This window comes from Pocillopora verrucosa, chromosome 9 (genome assembly GCF_036669915.1).
Source record: "Pocillopora verrucosa isolate sample1 chromosome 9, ASM3666991v2, whole genome shotgun sequence".
Classification (NCBI taxonomy): Eukaryota; Metazoa; Cnidaria; class Anthozoa; order Scleractinia; family Pocilloporidae; genus Pocillopora; species Pocillopora verrucosa.
This window is the reverse complement of record NC_089320.1, coordinates 19,881,134-19,901,627: the sequence shown is the minus strand read 5'-3', so window position 1 is coordinate 19,901,627 and position 20,494 is coordinate 19,881,134. Positions and strand designations below refer to the sequence as shown.

Sequence of the window (20,494 nt, the reverse complement as noted above, 5' to 3'; positions counted from 1 at the left end):
GCTAACTAGAGAGCTATACACTACATACATGAAAAAAGGAAGGAAGAATCAGGAGAAAAAAATAAATAAACAACATTAGTTATAATCCACAGGGGCTTTATCACCTAATCCTAGTTGAAAATCAGGAAAGGAAGTAACGTGTTTTTGTGTTACCACTTGGAAGTAACTTGAAATATAATTTCAAACAATGGAGTTTACAACAAAGTGCTTTTTCACATTAAATGTATGTCTCTGGTCTAAATTCTTCATCAACTCACTAACAGCAAACAGAACATGGCACTATGCACATGCACAAAAAAATTCCATCTTCATGTACCATTAACACTTTACACCCTACCATCGGCATGCATATTCTCCATTCTATTTTCTTAACATTTCCAAAGGTGCCGGCAACTTAAGAAGAATTTGTTTAATAATCAAGAGCTTATTTAGTTGATGATCACTTTTGATCCTTTTCTCTCATGTTCTTCATATTTAATCCACAGGTGGTACTACATGTAGTCATGCTGGTCAGTCTTAGAGGTCAAAGGGTGAATGATAGTCTCTACATTTTTACACTTTCTATTAAAATCAATAAAAAAAACACTTACAACTCAAGGACCAAAAATACTACAGTCAAACCTCGATTATCCGGACTCGGTGGGACTAGGGTAAATAGTCCAGATAATCGATAGTCCGGATAATCGAAAATGTGAATATTAATAAGACAATTGAGTTATGATCGTCTCATGTGTTTACATAACCCACGCTCATCGAACTGATCAAGCATGACATTCCCTTAGCAACAAAACAATACTGAACCAATCAAAATTCAGCTGAATGCATTAGAATGCTTCTTGTCTCTTTTTGTCTCCAAGCGCTCAATCTTTCGAAAGCGGAGTGTGTAATGCACTGTTTTAAACACAATTTTCCTGACTTTTAGCATAATTTCTGAATTTTTTTACCTCCTAAAGTTTTTAACATCTAAGGTCATTAATATTCATGAAAAAAACGGGACCAGAGAAAAAGTCCAGATAATTGAAAAATCCAGATAATCAATGTCCAGATAATCGAGGTTCAACTGTACCCCTATATCTACCTGTCCTCCACATGAACTCATAATGACATTCATCTGATGTATGCGTGACCAGAACAGGGGGACTTGACAAATCTCCTGTCTGACATAAAAATGTTATTGTGGATCTTATAAATACACTCTTTCCTGCATTGTCCTTCTTGCATTCACTACCCTGAATATAAACCAACTTGATAGAATTGTCTGGATTCAAAGTAGGTGGTTCTGTGTATTTCCCAAGGCTTACTACTTTTCCTTTGCTTTGATCAATCATACAAATAGCTGCTGAACTATCACACTGTTTGGCTTCAGGATGGCCAGTCACATGACCACAAACATTTATCAAAATATTTCTTTTAGCACTGATACTCTCTCCATCCACCGCAATCCAGTTGGTGGAATTTTCCATGCGCACAAGCTCAGAAAGATCATAGCGTACTCCCGAAGGGCTGACAACACGACACTGAGTCCCTGTGCGACGGCTAGGTGGACAAGCATATCTTGTTTCCCAGTTGAAGTAGTAAAAGCAGTAGCTCTCACTGTTAAAAACAGGTCCTGTGCCTATCTCAGCTGTGTAGTTACATATAAACATGATAATGGTTGTTCGATTGAGCCCATTTCTACATGCAGATCCATGCTCATAGGTTAAAGACAGCTGTCCATCAGCATAGCGTAGAGTTTGTTTTGATATAATACCAAGCGACTTTCGCCAAGATCCATCTTTCACTTCCTGGCAAACCGTTGAGTCTGATCCTAACAGAAAAAAAATATAACATATTTAAATTTCAGTGGTCTCAAACACAATTGAACATAAATAACTGTTGCTCTAATCTCATCATGTAATTTTATACCAATTCAAGATATTAATTCATCAGTGGTTTTGAATTAACTTGTATACCAAAAGAGCATTTTGCAAACATTTCAAGTAAGGATGTTGTACATTCTCCGCATAAAGAGAAGCAGACACTCTGTTAACAGTGAAAAAAGTTTGAGTTTCCACTAAGATACAGTACAGACAGTTGCATATGAGAATACTTCAAAGTTATGACTGAGATAATGACTGAGCCTTTTAAAAATAAGATGATTGCAATTCGACTCTGGCCCATTTCATTTGCTTCAGCATACATATCTTCTACCTTAATTATATGCATATTCAACATACATGTATTAAGCACTTAGGCTAGACAACCCTATCTTTCAAACTAGGTGCAACCTGCTAAAAAAAACTTGAAAACAATTAACATTCTTCCAAAAGCCTTCTGACAATTTGTCCTGTATGAAGCCCTTCAGTACACCCAAGAAACAAACCTTCGCAAGGAAAGCTCAGACGACGGCAAACATTAATGTAATATATGTACTGAGTTGTGGAGCCAGCTCTAGTATCATTATAATAAACTTGGTAGTCATCCTCTTTGGCAGCAGCGAGCTTTGTCATATTGAAGTGGACAGAGTCATCGCTCAGGACACAGCTTGTGGTTTCCAGGATACTGGACTTCGCACATGCAAACTCTGTCTCCCAAAGAACTTCAAATGCACAATAACTAGCTTCTGTCAAAACTGGGCCTTTACCACCCTAAAAATAATATATACAGTGCCACTCATGAGTTATATGACTCAACTCAATCCTCAAGTCTCAAGTTTCAAGGTTTCAGTTTTTACACGTACCTCAATTTTTCAAGGATACTTAATAACAAATGGTACTCAACACAGTAAAATTCATTTTCTATACCCTTACTGTTGAAGGAAATGACCTTTGTCAAAACTAAAAGTGATGACACAAGGTCCAGCAGTTAGTTTTCACTGGGCTGAAAAACTTGCCATTAGAAAGGCAATAGTTAAAAGTAACAAGACCAAGCTTGATTTTGGATTGCTAAAAGAACAAAATTGGCAAAATTCATTCTCATGCATCAATTGGCCAAAGTATGTACAACTTTTCAGAATCACCCTTGCGGGGCATAATATGTTATCATTTCTGTTGTCAGCACTACTATTGTCAAGGCCTCTCAACCATTGGTAAAATAACTCTTCAAGTCAAAGCATTCTTTGTATTCTAAGACCCAAGCCACCCCACATGTCTTTTTTCAAAAAAGGTTTAAAATACCTGAGTATATAGAGACTCTACATAATGAAGCAAGATGAGCAATAAAAAGCTGCATGGCCTGTTAGAACCCCAAAAGATACCAAAAACAAGGAAAAAAGGAAGAAAATAGAGAACAGTATTTGTATCATAAAATACCTATTGACTATGTCAGGTTCTGCAAAATATTACAATTGGCTCTCCAACATGACATACAGACATTCCTACGCTCAATCTGTACATGTACATCCTAACCTAGTGCTAAATATTTCACCATTTAGCCTTCCCACTCAGTTGATAAATACCTGTTACTTACTGAGTTTGAGGTCTTTACAGTAAGTTAGAGACCAGATTTTTCAGTTTGAAATAATAACCAATAATAGAACAAGTACTGACTGAGAGATATATCATAAGCACATACACAATAATTCTGTCAATGCTTATGCTTACCCTATTCCTGCCTGGGCACCTGAAGGTAATCGTGGTAGCAGGATTCAAATTTTTTGGGCAGCCACTCACAGTCTTTGTTGTGTTGTAAACAAGGACAATGTCATTCTTGTCTCGAAGTATAAGGCCACTTGTGTATGAGATGCTCCCAACATCTTCAGGTTTTTGAAGGTTTTTATCAACTCTACACACAGAACTGTTGGCTGGACAATGAATGTTATCATCTTTTTTAGGTTTTATTCCTCTACAAACATTGATGTAAAAAACAAAGTTTCCATCTGAAGATGAAACTTCATGGCCACCTGTAGAAACCCAATAAAAAATTTAATAAACATAATGAAATAAAAATATCATAACATCATTTCATGATGAAATAAAAATATCTAACCAAACCGTTTGCACCCAAACATCAGTCTCTATATTCTCCATACTGTGCTCTATACATTTCCTAAGGTGTTGACAAAGAGAATTTGTTCAATAATGAAGAGCCTCTTTAGCTAATGATCATTTCTTATATTCTCATGACCTCAGTGTGTAATTTAGGAGTGCTGTTATAAGGAGAGATTAGATGTTAGTCACTCTTAGGGGCCAAAAGGTTACTGCCCTTGCATTAAGTGATTAACATGTAACTTCTCCTTATAATATCCAAACATTATCAGCAAACAGGTGATAAGAATACTCAGACTTCTCACATAGAAGCTGTTATCTTGATCTAACACCAAATACTCATAACTAATTTACATGGAAATGTGTGAGAGCTAGAGAGGAGAATTAAAAGGGCATCTCTTTGTAGTTTGCTTATGAAAACAGTACTTACAGGGTAAATTAAAAGAGTGCATAAACATGAAGAAAAACTAGAGTTAGATGAGATGAGCATTTTCATTCACAGCTAAGAGAGTTTTAGAATTGACTATCACTAGACAAAAGTATTTTGCAAAAGTGATGCAAATGAAAATTGCCAAATTTTGTTAATTGTTCTTTCCAAATTTCATTGCACTTTTGTGCAAAAGTTTGTGAAGATTCTCACTTGCACTTTGCATCATTTTGCCTGAACATAGAGCGATATTTCTTCGAATTTTCATTACCAAACAAAAGTTTACAATAAATAGCTTGGGAAAGACAAAATAATTCTCAATCTGACATGCTTGATCTTCATGTCATGTAATGAGCATGAAACATGAGATTAAATTGTCTTTGGCACGGAAGATTTCAAACGTTTGTGCAAACTGTGTTTATCGTGTTTTGATTAGAGCTACAATGTAATTGACAAAATAAAATTTTGGATTACAGAAAGAAGGAGAATTCAAGCAATTATTTGGGAAGCAAGTGTGACAAAAGTGTCCAACAAATTAAGGAAAGTGTAAAACAGACGGGTAAATTGACTAGACAGCAAAACATGTTGAACTTACATGTAGTTGGATAAAAAAATTAATCCTGTCAGAGCTGTTTCTCATGCAGAGATCCATGGAACTTTTGTGATTAGTTATTGAGCTTTTAAATGTTCCCAAGCTCATGGAAATAGCTCTTTCTCTGTTTAAAATTCGTTTCAATTTACTAGAATACAGTGTGTATGCATGGTGTTTAAATTTTGAATTCAGTTCTATAGTGGATTAATGAATGCCTTGGAAAGTAAAGGTTGGGTGTTTAAGACATTCAAGACAGCCAAGGTAAAACTAGTCCACCTAACTTTTAAGTTGGAATAAAACAAACATCAATAAAATAATGTTACCTTCTGTTTTGATCAAAGGTGTTAGATCTATTATTTCCTTGTCTGTTCCATACAGCGAGCAAGGAATTTCTGGTCCAGGTTTTGTTTTGCAAGCCTCATTAGTAACAAACTCAAAAACAGCCACACACTTCTCTTTTCCCACAAAGAGATCCACAAACTGAGGAGATCCCTATAAATTTTTACAATTAGAATACATTAAGGATATAATGATTTTGTAACAACGTCCTTTTAATTCACCACTGAATTTATAAATGTTTGGTATTAGCAAGTCATACTATTCCCAAGGCAGCCATAAACTCTTTTAGAAATCTCCCATTTATTTGTAACATCTTTTCAACAGGTTCCACATCCTAATATCTTAGCCAGAACAAAATTACAGATTCCAAAAATAAAAAAAAGGAGTTTCTAAAGATAAAGACAAGATGATTTGGTTAATCCTCTGAGCTGACAATGTAAATATGTCACCATAGAGAGTTTCTTAAGTTGTTGTTTCAGGCGTAATCCCTTTGTCAGAATGAAGGTTCAGCAAGTAATCATGATAAGCTCAGGACAGTTGTTAGCTTTGAGAAAATATCTTAATACAGAGCTATTTCATTTTAATCTTAAATTTAATGTAAAAGGTAATCTAGTAAAAACAGTAATGAATATCACTAAAACAACCATCATCACAAGGATAACTATACACTCAGACAGTAACAAGGATAATCATAACTAGTATAATGATAATGATTACAATGCGGGTAATGATTGTGATAATAATAATCATTATTACCATAATAAATAATGGTAAGTAAACTGAGTGAAGTGAAATTTGTAGCACAACTTCCTAATTGGCTGAGGAAAAGTCTGCGAATCATGAATAAGTTGCAACAATGAGAACCAATCACATTCCAAGGATCACCAATGATTTCAAAATGGATGTAACAAAGATAATGGTAGTGATGATGAAATTTGGATCAAATACTTACCAGAAACTTTCCACATCTCATAAAGATGTTGGTTTCCCATGCCTTATTATTTCCCATCTCGTTGCATTGTCCACCAGTAAAAATCAAATCGAAGCCTGAATCCCTTGTTGCATTTATCTGTCTTTTAGAGCCTAAATCCTGAAGAGTAGTACTATCAGCTGATGACGGCGAGCAAACGGCAGCCTTTGAAGGACAACTTTTTTTTTTGACTTTAGCGTTTCCACAGACATTAATATAATATTCCCTTTTGCTTCCAATAACCTTCCATGTCCTAAAATGGAAAAAGAAGGAAGCAGAGAAATACTAAGACGTAAGGTTTTACACCAAAACGCTTACGGAAGTTTCCGAGTTTCGATCCTTCTGGCATCAGATGTGCAATTCTCGTGTAACTCTTAAAAAACATTCCTTACCAATTTGTGATAGAGTATGTTGATATTTGACATTTACTCGGAAGATTTGCGTGTATGTACAACCCATAGAACAAAAATAAACAAGCTAAAACTTGAAAGACCCTCCAATGAGCCGCCATCTTGCCAGTTGAGTCATGCGTAATGCTGAGGTTACCAACAAAACCTGATTCTCATGTGACTGTCACGCGAACGCAAGGAAAGCGTGACTAACAGGAAGTGCAGTTACATACAACAAACGCAGTCAACAACGACGATAAGATAGAACATAAAACATCAAAAGAAAGGCACTACGTACCTTGGGTGGTAATGAATCGATGCTGGAAAGTAAATGGACGATGGAATAAGGCGGACTTGACTTGAACAGGAATAGGAACGGAGGACTGGGGAACGAAAATGGGAAAAGAGCTGATGTAACACTAAATGTGACGTGACAAAGCACTTCGTGCTCCCCTCTCTAAGCCGCCACTCCAAAATTAAACGTAAAAACGGTGAGCCGGTAACCTTACACAATTTACAGTTATTTCCAACAGGCAACAACTAATTTTATTCCCTCTCTGTGACTTTTTTTTCCCGCTAATTGTGACGGCGCGTTTCCATGGTGTCATTGCAACCAAGTGATATGCGCGCGCAATGTCGTCATAGAGAGATCCAGGTGCAAAATTCTCCTCCAAAAAAGGAACTTCCGTAATTTCGGGAAAGAATTAATAGGAAGACCCTAGAAATGTATCACTTTCCCAAATATGACGAGGAGCAGAGGAGAGAAAAAGAGGAACAGAGGAAAGAAAGAAAACGCGCGCGAAGGCGTCGACGAAAAGAAAAGATCCATAAACCAAGCTGGAAGGAAAAAACTCAGCAAGCAACGTTTCCTGTTCTTGTCGAAAGATCCAAAGCAAGTCCACCACTGAGGCATAGGACAAGAATTTACTTTTCTCCAGAGTTTGAAGCAATGCACAGTGCTCTTGACTCTGCAGAAAATAGCGACAATGAGGAGTATTACGTTACAAGAGTAAGACCTCCATTGCCAGTCGGATCTGAGCTTTCCCATCAAACACGCACCAGAAAGAAAAAGAAAGCAACTAAAGTCGAAGAAGAACTCTCTCATTCTTTGTACCCGTCTTATTTAGAGACCCCCCCTTCCAGAAATGGAATTTCTCTCGCAACGGAAGCACCCACCAGAAACGTGGATCCCCTTCCCGCGAGGAGAAGCATGGAGAGTATGTTGGGTTTGGACTCGACTGAAATGCAGATGCGTCTCAAGAAACCGAACAAACTTCCTCCTATAGATAAGGAAAATAAATCACAACACACTGATGAATACCCCTGCATGAAGCGTTATTGACTGATTCTCGCCTTTGATTTCAAAATTTTAAATTCAGCTCTATTATAAATTGGCAGTCATTTTTTGAGGAACAATAATTATTTAACTGTTGCGCTTTGGAGTAAGCTTCCTTATCATATGTCAAACGTTATGATTTTATTAAATCGGCGAGCACTTCAAGTCTCCGAATCTCTTTCTTTTTGTTTTCGACCGTGGTTAGCGAGTAAGTACGCATCCCTCGCCCAACGTTACTGCTACAGCTTTCTATGTTTGCTTCCTTACACGTATACATTTTCCTACAATTAACTTAGGTTCAAAGTTAATTTCCTCGAGATTTGCAAAGTTTGCATATCTTCCAGCCCTCGGCACCGTCTTTGTATTTCAGTTCCCGCTCTCTGGACGATTGCATACTTCACACCTCGATACCGTTTTTGTATTTTCCCATCCTTCTGTACCAATTGCGCATTTCCTTCCTTGTCACCGTTGCGTATTTCCCAGCTTACAACACCTAGCTAGTTGCATGCTTGCTGCCCTTGGCACTGACTTGTTCCATATTCTCCCACGATTAAAACTAGAGAGAATAGGGGCACAAAGGGCTTAACATTGGCTTTGTTTTCCCGCGCCTTGAACTGTGTAATAGACTGGTTAGAAATTTTCCCGCGCTTTCACTGGTTATATATCTTCACGCGCACAACCGCGCTTGAGACTGGTGAAAAATTTGCCGCGCTTTGACTAGTTACATACCTTCCCGCACGCAACTGCGCTTGAAACTGGTTACACGTTTCCCGCGCTTACTTTGATTGCATGTTTTCCCCAGTCCCGCGTTTGACACGTCACACATGTTTTCCTGCGATTGGCAGTAATTACTTTTTTCTCCGTGCGGTAATATAACTCGTGGACCCACTTCAGGTTTAATTCTTCTTTGCCTAACTTTCATAACTTATTTCTTCACTGCAACACATAAAATTACTTTTCTAATCCAACACGTACACTTTGACCTCAACTTAAAGTGAATTTATCTTCACGTCAACGACGGGAAAGGTAAATTCCAAAATAAATATGATACTGTCTAACCACTCTTCCAGCCTCGCGGCCGACAAAATTGTCTGCTAACTTAAAAACAATACTTTTAGACTGAAACTACGACAAGGCACATCATCCACAAAAAAAGCCCTGAATAACGTTTACACTGCTAAGCTCTATCTCTGAAACCGGATGATTTTTCATGAAACAGATGAAAAATAAAATCTAAGACATGTCTAAGAGAAAATTACAATATACGCCAAAGAGAGCTTGAAAATGGTTCCTCATAGCTTGACACCATTTTTCTCCGACTGAAAGAGAAAAATTAACTTGACATTAACTTAATTTTTACATTGCGATGAAAAAGGATCCAAAATATAAATTTTGGTGGCCTCTTTCCTTAAAAAGGATAGCACACTTTTGTACCAAGGGCAGGCTTTGTAACTTTAGCGTTCTTCGATGTTTTTTGAAATTTCAGTCTTTTTACAACTTTCAGTCCTTATTATATCTTCTCTTTCTCTGAAATGGAGGTTATGCATCTTAAAAATATCTAGCCGAAATTTTTCTTAATTCATTATTTGCAATTCCCGCAAATCTACTTTACAAAAATAACTCAGTGTCTCTCTCTTTTTGTCTAAACTTCTGTTGGGCCCACTCCCTTCGCACGTCCGGATTCGTTTTGTTTCCTTTTCGTTTCCATTTTCCCTCCTGCGTCTAAAACCACAGCCTTTTAAAATAATTCAAAGTCTCAGAACTGACGGCCCTTTCGCTTCAAAAATCAATACAATTATTTAACCAAGGCAGCGCCTTGCTCCTAAGCTAAACCTGCCATCTTGTTTCCCTGCTGAGAACAGAGGTGACTTGGTGTTCAGTGCGCTGGGTTGCATTATTGATTAAAACACTTAACTCCCACAGTGCATCTCTTCACCCGGGAGCGAATTCGGTGAGGGCGAATTTCATACGGGGTGAACTTGGGTACTTTATATAAATTGTGTCTACAGACAACATTGGCAGATATATTTATTAAGCTCTTACCTCTATTTTCAGCCATTTCAAAGCAATAAGAACCTGCAAACAAAAAAATTTCCAAAGTCTGAGAAACTCCAGGCAAGTACTCAAAACGCTTGTATTTTTATTCAGAAGAAAATTTAAGGTGCCCCAAATTGACTCGGGCCACGGAAGAGGATACGGGGTCGGCTAATTGCAATTAATTGATCTATTGCTTGCTCAGAGCGCCTTTGATTGAGTGCCGTAAAAACAAAACCAAGATTATCGCTACGAAAAACTAGAAGAAAGGAAAATACTCTTAGAACCAATGAAAAGTCAAAATAAAATGAAGCAAACTGCTCGTAGCTCGGGAAAATGCGGGTGAACAAGTCGTTTTAGTTTTGCATCTGTTTGGTGAGTTTTTAGTGGCTTCTTCTGATATTTCCCTTAACACGAAACAAGGTAGAAATACACCCTGAACTTTAACAATCTTTAACTTTGAAGGGTGTTTTCATTTTATAAGCCCAAAAACGACGGAGTATTGACTCACTTGTGGAACATTTTGTTTCTCGTAGAGATCTACTGTGACAAATATATACTCCGCTTGCACACCATACTCTCTCAAAAAATCACTAAACCACCCAATGTTTTCCATCTGCGAAGAGGATCAAAAAACTGTTTAAGAGAGCAATGAGATAGAATATTGTTGCAGCTAATATGAATTCAGGAGAAAATACTTTGATGTATTCATTGAGGAAACTGGCAAAATTTATTACAAATAAATCTCATATAACCGAATTGATACAAGTATGTAGTTTGGTATGTTCTATGTCGCCAATTCCACCGATGAGAACGTCTCTACTTGAAGTAGGCTAATTGGTACTCGAAACTGAAATAAAAGTACTGAAACTAAATTTAAAAAGCTGAAGAGTGCGAGCATTCCCTCCTTCTCGGCAAAATCGGTGCCGCAGGTCAAAAAAAAAACCAAAACAAAAGGCAAAAAAAATATCGATGTTAGCGTATAGCGCAGAACACCAAAGCACAAGGAGGCGCGCTGACATCAATTTTATTTTTTCCCGGTTTCCCGACTGTTCTTAGTCTAGAAAAGCTTTAGGGGAAAAAGTATAACCATCCTAAAATAGGAAAAGCGACTATTTTCTACGATGGACACGTATCAAATTTGCACCGACGTACCTTGTGAAATGGCATCTTCATTTTGTTTATTTTCTTTATTGCGCCTGGTTTTATCTGATTGGCTAGCCTTCACTCATCGCAAGATAAAAATGAAAAAAACCAATGTAACAGTTTAAGTAACATGAATTTCTTCAACTTGAATTGAAAATAATTTTCCAAATAGGAGTTTCCGAATTAGTAAAGTATCCGTGTGAAGATTGGTTAAGGCAACACAGAGGTCAAACGTCGGGCATGCGTCAGGGAATCAATTTCGGTCGGTAAGTAGGCCTGTTCCTATTGTACTCAGCAACGTTTGAGTAACTTTTTACATTTATGCAATTTTTAGCAACATCGAGCAAGTTTTTGCCTATCTGAGCAAAATATGGGTTTAGAGCACATATTCGGCACGAAAAAGTGAACGATTTCCTACGCCAAATGTCAAAGAAAAACAAAAAGAAGCAACCTTTGTCTTGAAAAATAAGCGAAAGAAATTTGAAACGTTCATGCCTCTGTGACTACACAAACAAAATACTCAGACATTACTTGCAGAGTGTTTGACCATCGTTCAACGTCTCAGCAAAGGAAGTAGGATCGTCCGAGGGGACAGATTCTCCTGTGGCCCTCTGAATCCAAGCACAGATGTCCCTCGCCGTCTCTTTGTCCCACTTAGAGGCCATCTAATTGACAGGTTGAGAAATATTAATTCTTAAAGCTTCAGTCTATGCTGTTTTATAGATCAGTAAAAAGTAAAAATAAGCGAATTTTTCGCCGCAGATACGCACAGTGATTATTCTAAAACCTCTTTAGTTTTGTTTTGAAAGTTTTACTGAATAGGATTAGATGAAAATACAGTAATAAATAATTAATTGAAGAAGAAGCTTTCATTCCGCTTTCCGTCGAACGTAATCAGAGTCAAACATGCGAATATTAGTTGAGAGAGATTTCGGATATCTCTATACAATTCTCAAAACAAAGCGGCAGTTCCAAAAGTAATCTATTGCTTTTGTCACCGCTTTCTTTTATCAAAGAACCGTATACACAATAACATACGGGATTGTAACTAAAATCTTGCCAACTTCTTTAGCGAATAATTGTACATGGTATTATCCACATTAAAACAATTTCGGTTTGCTTCGTATCTAGCGAAGTAAAGTTGACGTCCTCTGACTTGTACCTCCTTAAAAACCCTAAAAACCAACGCAGTTAGTAGAATTAGAGCGAATTGAGGACATTGGTCGCAATTTTTTCTCGCTAAACAAAAGTATCTGAACTGATACCAACAATCGTTACTGACAGGCTCGATTGATGCCATGCTTGGCCATGCAATTTTCAAAAGCTAGGATGTTTACAGTAGTAATACAAAAACTTTACACATGTTAAAAAAAAAGTTTAAAACTCTACCTTACTATAAAATGAATCCTGCGAATTCGTGGAGCGCGAGTAAGTTTGATATAGACGATTAATTGTAATGAATGTACCTACTCGAGTTTCTCGCGCGAGTTATTTTTTACCAAGCCCAAAATAATTTGCATTGAATTGAATAAGAAAAATTAAAACAAAAGCTTCACAATTAGCATCATTGGGCAGGTCTGTGATGAGTGAATTTACATGACAAAAGCAGCACTTGTCACAGGGCAAATGCTACGGTGCCAAAGAGTTACGGTGTAATTGTTAGCTGAAAAAAAAAAGGAAAAAGAAAAACAACGACTATATTACTCCAGATATGGCTTTGAAAATGCACTTGTAGGGGAAAGGTTTAAAAAAATGTTGGCCGCCTAAACGTCCACGTAAGGGGTGCCTCTCTCTCGAGTTCTCCTTTCCTCGCTATTACCATCTCCAGTTGCTGGTATCTGACCTATAAATATTTGAACTTTTAAAAGTGACCTCTTTGTTAGACTTCAATATTTTCTAATCCAGAAAGGCCATTTCACTGATTTCGTCCCATAGTAGAGTTTCTCAAAAGCCCGTATTCGAGAGGTTTGTAATTGTTCTGTATCTTTGGAAGTTGTGAAAGTTTTGATACAAAATCTTGTGTAATTTGCTAAAGAAATGATTGCGCTCTCGGACTCTCTTGAAGACGGAAAAGAAGACTAGGGACCGCAACTGACAAAAGTACAGTTTCGGTTTGGAAGTTTCTAACATTTCCCTACAATAACGCCCCACCCACCGTATCCCCCCACCCACCGTATCCCCCCCACCCACCGTATCCCCCACCCCCCGTATCCCCCCCACCCACCGTATCCCCCACCCCCTCCACGTGGAAACAACAGCTAAGCAAAACAACAAGCTTTCCCTTACCCGTGAGGATTGGGGTGTGCGTCACGGGCCATCAAAACGTAGATGACATTGACCTTATTCTTCGGTTTTCCCGTTTTGCTTTTTATTTATTTGCTTCGCTGCTCTCTTCCTTCCAGCAGCAACATGAAGGTAATTGCTTTTTCAAGACTCAGCGAGTTTACCACCGTCGAAATTCCATGCATGCTGGTTCAGTGGTTACACGCATTAATGAAAACCCAAAATCAGCGTCGGCTATCTTGACATTTCCATACATGCAATCACACTGTGCAAAGCTGATTAAGTGGACTGATTAAGTCTGACATCCTATCGGGATGTTTTGACCCATTCAACTCTACTGGGGAGTCTGGTAGTCTCGAAGCGAGAAAAACACAATACTGGCCAAATGATCTGCAAGATATATGCCAGGTGTTCTTTCCCAAATTCATGGCGGGAAAAAGAGTGCCAGTTACTTGCTGTCACTCAAGTCAACTCATGTTTGAGCAATTCGATCAATATTTAATTACCTCAGTCAATATGTATAGCGTTCTTGCGACGGATTAGTCTTATGTGGTTTCAAGAGAAGAAAGCAGTTCTTTGTTAAGTTTTATGGTTCTAAAGTTTATCGTGTAAACGAAAAATCACACATAATCCAAACCTGCATTCGTGACTTATGCTTTGTTTTAGTTGGTGAACAAAAAGTATTGCTGTATTGTGAATGCAAATGTTAATCCTTAAATAATTTATTCGAGACCACGCGTGAAAGTACTAATGATCTATTGTTGTCTAGAAAACCTCGAAAAAAATCCCGAGGAACAATCCCGAAGAAGATATCGAATTTACTAACACAGTTTACTTCTCGAGGCAAGAATTTCTTTCCCGATTGAGAGTAAAATCTACCACTAAGAGCCGAAAGCAAGGAACAGATGAAAATGTTGCATCGTGACTTGCAATTTCACTTGCCTCTTGTGGGAAGCCGTTTTACTACCAAATTTGTACAAGTCCGTATTTTGATAAATCGCCAGTTGTGATTAACTCAACAAAAATATTCCAAGGTGTTACATTCAAATCGGATCAAAAAAATGACCTCAGACAATTTACCCAAACAAATGATTTTCATAGTCAATCGAGAAAAGAAGGAACAATATTTGTATCGTTCCCATGCTGCGCTCCACGCTCGCACATTTTAACCTTCAAATTCTACAACCCAGTGTTTACATAGGAAGGAAAATGCAGATAAACTAGAATTAGTCTACTATCAGTTGACGAGTTCGATAATTCTACAACCAGATGGTAGCTGGTGCCCTTCCTTGAAGAGCTTCATCGTAAACAGTCAATTAAGCGGTTCATTCAAGCTCAAGGAATTCTAATCACTAGTACATCTTTGAGAAAAGAGCCTAAAACTTCAGCCACAGAACTTACCTTGCCTTTACTGTCAGCTGCGGATGGATGAAACGGTCGAAAAGCCATCCTTGGGCAAGGCTTGAGCACTCGATCGAAATAATCTGTCGATTAAGCAAAGTACTGTGTCGGTCGCAAATGTTATGTGTCACGCCTCTGTCACGCCCGTCTAAGGTACGACTTACCGCCACGTGCACAGGCTTCCGCGGAAACTGTGGACTTTCACATGAAGACAGTCATAGCCTCATGCCTCTGGTCAAGGGATACGAAGAAATATCGGGGAGAAACAAAACCAAACAAAAGAAGAGGTCTCTGGGAGATTTCCACGCTTGATTTTCAAGTTCGTGTTCTCCCAGCCAAGGTGGGGAGGGAAGGTAAAGCTTTTGCTATCTTTGAGTTTTACACCGTTTTAACAACATAAAGGAAAATTTTATCTTCTCAGAAACATCAAACCTGCGATGCCAGAAGAAATGACTCTGGTCAACTCTTCCAGTGATCTATAGTTGCATGGCTAAGAGGCCGAACTGTGGGCAACAATTGCAGTGGTCTTTTGCAGTCATTTTCCATATTGAAACGTCAGTTTTAGAAACTCTCAACGTGGTATATAAGCAATTTTTCCAGGCTTCCACCTTCCCCGCCCCCCCCCCCTGCCCCTCCACCCAGATGCCATGCAGTATGTGGGAGATACGATTACTAGACAGACATATCGTTAAGTTAAAAAAAATTATAAAAAAAAAATAATAATAAAAATACCAGATGGCCAGCTTTTCGGAGTTTATTCAACTCTATATTTGTAAAATTTGTTTCTTTAATGTTTTTAATAGCGAGAGTAGGAAAAGATAATTTCAAAGCCTGAAAGCGCTTTCAAATAAGCTGTGGTTTATAAACCAACACTAAAGTGACATCAGCCGCTATCAATCAAAGGAAAAGCCACGAGAAGCGAGCTAACGAGAGCACGATTGGGATGACGTAACTGGCGTCGAGCGCGGGAAAATGTCGGTAATCTAGGAGTATTTGGTTTCAGTAATGCTGAATTGGGTGTCGCGAGCAAATCAGTTACACAAAGGCGAAAACTGTCGAGAAGATTTTGGATTAATTTCGACTGAAAATCAAAAACCATTCTATTTGAAATGAAATTAAGTGAGATTGCCTTGCTTGTTACCTGAAAATTACAAGTTGGATAATCATAAATCTTTGACGGAAGTTTTTTGAACAATTAACAGTAACGGTGGTGCATTAAATAAGATCAGATCAAGGTTTTCAATGTATGTATTAACTTTTATTGGCAAAACATTTCTTCACACAGCATTTGGTAGGAAAAAACTGCTAATTCAATTGAACTAAATGGTTTGTAATTACTCTCGGCGAAATGTTAAAAAGCAATGCAACTTCTTGTCAAGTATCGAAAGGAAAAAAAACTTGATCCTTCTTCGAAAACGGCATATGAAAGTTTTACTTGTCGTATGTTCCCTCAGATCCCACTCCAGCAATTTGCCTGCCAAGGCCGAAATTTTGCCCACTCTGCGAGGCCAATTTGTTGGTACCAGCTTGAAGACCGATGTGCCCCTCCCGGCCGGCTTTGACCTGCTCCTCGGTAAAACCTCTTTCATTTTTCTCTGCTATCTTAGGTCCAAGGGCGGGGCCGCCATAACCTTTACTTTGGGCCTGCGCAGTGTTCCCAAAAATAATAATATGGAAAAGCATAAAAGAACAATAAAAATAAAAAAAATACTCAAAAAAATTTTTTTTCCTTTTTTTGTTATCCGTTATTGTTTTTGTTTTCTTTAGCAAAAAAGGGGTAGAATTTGAAGCTATGTTATCGCTGTGTTAGTAGACAGGGAGACTCACCGTACTTCCCAACTGGCATATTGTGTTAACGACCTTAAAAAGAAAAAAAACAGTCATGTCAACGTGACAAATGCAATCTCCCTCGAGAGAGGAGACAACTTTTGGTTGTTGGTCAGTTTCTCCTTCTGTTTGTTGATCTGTGTGTCTTTCAGCAGCATCTAAGCCGCCCCTCAGACTATCAGTGGGTCAGTCTGTTTGTCTTCTGTAATACATTAGAGAAGATTTATGGCCAGCTTTCACTAAAGAAAATACGGCTGGTTTACAAAGAATATCTTGAAAACTAATTACGAATGACAAAATGTTTGTGTTTTTAAAGAGAACAAAAAAAAAATAACTCATTATTCATTGCCCTTTAATTAAAAGGGCTCCTGCTTAAAGCATGACGAATTTTGTGCTCAATACGTTCTTACCGCCATAACGTTCTGTTTCTGGTACAGATATGGGGTCGAAAAATGGTCCTTAACGCCATATTGTTCACAGAAGGATAAAAACTTCTCAATATTTTCTTTCTGTCGAAAGATAACACATGCAAGGAGTCAGTCTATGCGAAAAGGGGGCGAGCGCTGGATCATGCGATTCTTCGGTCAACTTAATCTCCCGCCCCTCCCGCGATTTACCTCACAGTCACTCCGCCTTTTCGCCCCGTCCCCAAAAATGGAGTGTCTGTATCTGTAACATTTATCATGCGCGAATACAGTTGGTACTCGTGACTACTCTAATGATAGTGTTGATTCTCCTCTTGGGTTAGAAACAAAAGAGACAAATTTTGTACTCGAGCCGAGTGGCCCAACCAGTTATCCTGGTTTCCAAGTTACATGAAGCTACAAGGAGTATCACTACTCTATAGCAAGGCAACGAAGTTTAATAGCCCCATATCTTGAGGTTCAAGAGGAAAGCTTCTCTAAAAGTGAGTCCAACGAGAAGAAGCCACTCCAGCTGTACAATAATGCAATTCTTACCTCTTTGGTCGCCCTCATTGCAGGATTTGAGACTTTTGAAGTGTTGTTCATTTTTATTGCTCCAGGTTGAAGTTTGTTGGCGAGTCTGTGTCAAGGAAAGTTAGTATTACTATGACATTACTACCGGCAGGAGCCCATCACTGCTACCGGCACCCTTCTGTACCCTTCTCTTAGAGCGAGGTTGGTTTCTCCTTAAGAGAGGGCTACTAAAAAAAAGTTCCTCTGCTTTAAATAATTTATTAATAATTATCTCTTCTATCACAAATATCTATGCTGAAACGTCGTTAATTAGTTGAAGTATCCCCATCCCCCACCCCCACCCCCCCATCCCCGCAAATTTCTTAAAGCTAAATTAAAAAGAAGTATTTGAAATCTTAGGTTGAATTCACTTTCGGAACCCTGAAGTGAAAGGGTGAAAAAGAACCGTTTGGATCGTCGTCGGACTGTCGCTGCTTCATCTGGTACCCAGATCTCACTCGGGTTACTGGATAGACAGTTCTGTACTGCTTTAATTCGAAAAAGACCGTTCATTGTTTCATTCGTGACGCATGTGACACCTTTTCACGACAGATCACTTTTTATTATACAAACATACTTGCAAAGCACTTCGCCACTCTTCAAACCGTCTGCAAACGAACTTCCGGGAGGGTCATCGCACTCTCCCCACTCTACTGGTTCCTCAACAACGTCCTCGATCCAGTTCCTCGCGTCCAACTCCACGCTCTTGTCATACTTTGCATCAAGCTGGAAAGTGACCATTCTAAGTGTGGCGTTATCGGTATGTGATATAGAGGAAGATAACCTTAACAATGTAAAATTCCGTTGAGGAACAGAAGTTTGTTTCCATGACCGAACCATAGGTTATTTAGGGTAATTAAGTGTTATAAACTGAATTGATAACGTAAATTGGCCGCCGTAATTCGCGTAAAGAGTTTCAAAACTGAAGTTCGAGCTTCAGTCCTTCGAATTGCTCTGACCCTCCTACTGACGCAGCACCACAGTTTCTTTAGAAACTTACCCCCTTTATTCACATTATTTAGTTTAATCAAATCCACCACCAGATACCCTGGCTCCAATAAGCTGCGCGCAACTAAATATACAGTCAGAGGGTACGGTTCGAAAACGTTTTTAAACAATTCTATACATTTTCCCACAGCAAGATATTTTAAATCAATCAATAATGCTGGTAAAAAAAATATTAAAACAACAAAATAATTTCTAGGCTTATTTTCGAATTCCCAAATCTTCATGACACTGAAATACTAAAAGGAAAAAAATTAGTAATGAAAAGGTGACGGAATGATGAAAAGCTTAATTAGTGAAAATCAATTTAGTTGTGATCAGTTAATTAAAAGAAAGCTTGTTAATTACACAGCATGTAATCTGACAGTAGTCTACTTCTGCACTGCAGTTCGAAATGCATAATAAAGTTTTGATAAGTCATGGCGTACATCTGGATTTTCCAGTGTTACGGTGTTATTCTTTTTCCATGTAAAAAAAAATCCTGCATTACCGTATCGTAGTAATTTCAAATCCTGTGGTAATTTTTATTTGTGCCATCAAAATATAAATGTAAGGTAAAATGAAACTATTTGCACTGTTGCGGTTTCACGTTTAGAGGGCCCTTGTGCAGTAATTCCTGAATTAACTTTCTCGTTGTCTTCAAAAGTAGATTTTGAGCTGATGTTAGAGGCATAGATTTAAAAATATGCCAAATAGGATTTTAAACAAGGGGTGGGAATTTCATCAGTGACTTGAAATCAATATGTAAGAACGAACAGACAGAGATAATCGACAGTAAATCGACTTGATCTCCAGTATATGCAAGAATGTAATTTGTGATGTCTCCATCTGTGTGTAAATCATGCATGAGTATGAAACGTTTTGACGTGTTATTGTTTTATAAACTTTTCGCCCGGTGGTTTTCCTTTTTTTCAGGTATTTTTTCGCGGTTTTGCGACATTCGGAACTCCCTAATATCACTTTGTTTTGGAGAATGAGGAGGAGAACTGGTGAGGTAATGCATTAGTGGACGGTAGCTCCAAAGAGAGATCATATTTGGCATGGGAAAGACTGAGTTCTTCAAGGTAAGAAGAAATAGGATGAAAGCGTCTTTACGAAGTAGGGTTCCAGATAACCTTTTTTGATTTAACATCTAACTTCATTTTTTTGAACAGTACAACGAGAACTAGTCAGTTTCCTAGCGGATCAGATTGAATTCGAATCCACTGTCACAAAACAATGAAAACAAACACCAGATCTGTAATATGTTACTATATAAAATATATCTTTTACCTTCCTTTGGACTTCTGCTGAAAAGCCGTAAGATCTTCCTTTCCCCTCTGCCATGTCTTACGTGTACCTATAGAGACGCTATTTTTACACGCGTTTTACCACGAGTTATCGTTCAGCTTTCAACAGCCGGACACACAACACAGATATGCAAAGAATGAATTCTGTACATGACTTCTTTATTAATTGATAACTCGCTGCGTTTCGCTACAGCTGTTTACGATAATAGGATTCGAGAAAGCTTCTTCTGTTCAGATCTGTTCACTATTTCTTCCTTGTAACTAGCTAATAATGTCTGAGTAGTTGGTTTATCGAAATAACTTATTCGACACATAATATTAATCTTTTTAATCGGATGCATTTTTTCCAAATTTTTTTTTGAGTTTATATCCCAAGACATGACCGTGGGCTGGTTGTGTCATCAACCTTATATGGACATTAAAAGGCTAGATTCTTTAAGAATCGATCGTACTTAGTATTAAAAGGTATAACGCCGAATACATGAGTTAATTTCATTCCATAGAAAGTGCTAGG

The 20,494-nt window shown here is 38.1% G+C and overlaps 3 protein-coding genes across 4 annotated transcripts in view; all 3 read right to left on the bottom strand.

Annotated features, from left to right (window-relative positions):
- Positions 1 to 6,836, bottom strand: part of LOC131793604 (cation-independent mannose-6-phosphate receptor) — a 31,856-nt gene extending 25,020 nt beyond the window's left edge. The window contains exons 1-6 of the mRNA XM_059111031.2: positions 6,686 to 6,836; positions 6,276 to 6,546; positions 5,308 to 5,476; positions 3,582 to 3,880; positions 2,363 to 2,627; positions 1,079 to 1,807 (exon numbers count right to left, since the gene is read on the bottom strand). Coding sequence (XP_058967014.2) covers positions 1,079 to 1,807; positions 2,363 to 2,627; positions 3,582 to 3,880; positions 5,308 to 5,476; positions 6,276 to 6,546; positions 6,686 to 6,804 — 1,852 coding nt within the window. The 5' untranslated portion in view covers positions 6,805 to 6,836. The remainder of the gene's footprint in view (positions 1 to 1,078; positions 1,808 to 2,362; positions 2,628 to 3,581; positions 3,881 to 5,307; positions 5,477 to 6,275; positions 6,547 to 6,685) is intronic.
- A 2,050-nt stretch (positions 6,837 to 8,886) lies between these two features.
- On the bottom strand, positions 8,887 to 15,023 carry LOC131793642 (myophilin-like). 2 transcript variants are annotated; one of them, XM_059111077.2, is made up of 6 exons: positions 14,883 to 15,023; positions 11,730 to 11,863; positions 11,208 to 11,274; positions 10,564 to 10,668; positions 10,062 to 10,094; positions 8,887 to 9,337 (listed from the first exon to the last, which is right to left on the bottom strand). In XM_059111077.2, the coding sequence occupies exons 1-6, from the start codon at positions 14,928 to 14,930 to the stop codon at positions 9,311 to 9,313; spliced, it is 414 nt and encodes a 137-aa protein (XP_058967060.1). In that variant the 5' UTR covers positions 14,931 to 15,023; the 3' UTR covers positions 8,887 to 9,310. The 2 variants fall into 2 exon arrangements, with proteins under 2 accessions (XP_058967060.1, XP_058967061.1); XM_059111078.2 differs by lacking the exon at positions 14,883 to 15,023 and adding an exon at positions 12,588 to 12,714.
- Positions 15,024 to 16,118: 1,095 nt separating this feature from the next.
- Positions 16,119 to 20,104, bottom strand: LOC131793569 (muscle-specific protein 20). Its single transcript, XM_059110982.2, has 6 exons — positions 19,964 to 20,104; positions 18,264 to 18,412; positions 17,669 to 17,753; positions 17,120 to 17,218; positions 16,710 to 16,742; positions 16,119 to 16,526 (listed from the first exon to the last, which is right to left on the bottom strand). Exons 1-6 carry the CDS (start codon positions 20,015 to 20,017, stop codon positions 16,314 to 16,316), a joined length of 633 nt encoding a protein of 210 aa, XP_058966965.1. The 5' UTR covers positions 20,018 to 20,104; the 3' UTR covers positions 16,119 to 16,313.
- Between the last annotated feature and the right edge of the window lie 390 nt (positions 20,105 to 20,494).

Coding starts and splice junctions, on each gene's coding strand:
- LOC131793642 (XM_059111077.2), bottom strand. CDS start 14,930: ATGGCTTTTCGACCGTTTCATCCATCCGCAGCTGACAGTAAAGGCAAG. Junction 11,864..14,882: donor CAGCTGACAGTAAAGGCAAG/GTAAGTTCTGTG, acceptor CCTGTCAATTAG/ATGGCCTCTAAGTGGGACAA. Junction 10,095..10,563: donor AGAAACAAAATGTTCCACAA/GTGAGTCAATAC, acceptor TTTTGTTTGCAG/GTTCTTATTGCTTTGAAATG.
- LOC131793569 (XM_059110982.2), bottom strand. CDS start 20,017: ATGGCAGAGGGGAAAGGAAGATCTTACGGCTTTTCAGCAGAAGTCCAA. Junction 17,219..17,668: donor CAATGAGGGCGACCAAAGAG/GTAAGAATTGCA, acceptor ATCTTTCGACAG/AAAGAAAATATTGAGAAGTT. Junction 16,527..16,709: donor TATGCCAGTTGGGAAGTACG/GTGAGTCTCCCT, acceptor AACACTGCGCAG/GCCCAAAGTAAAGGTTATGG.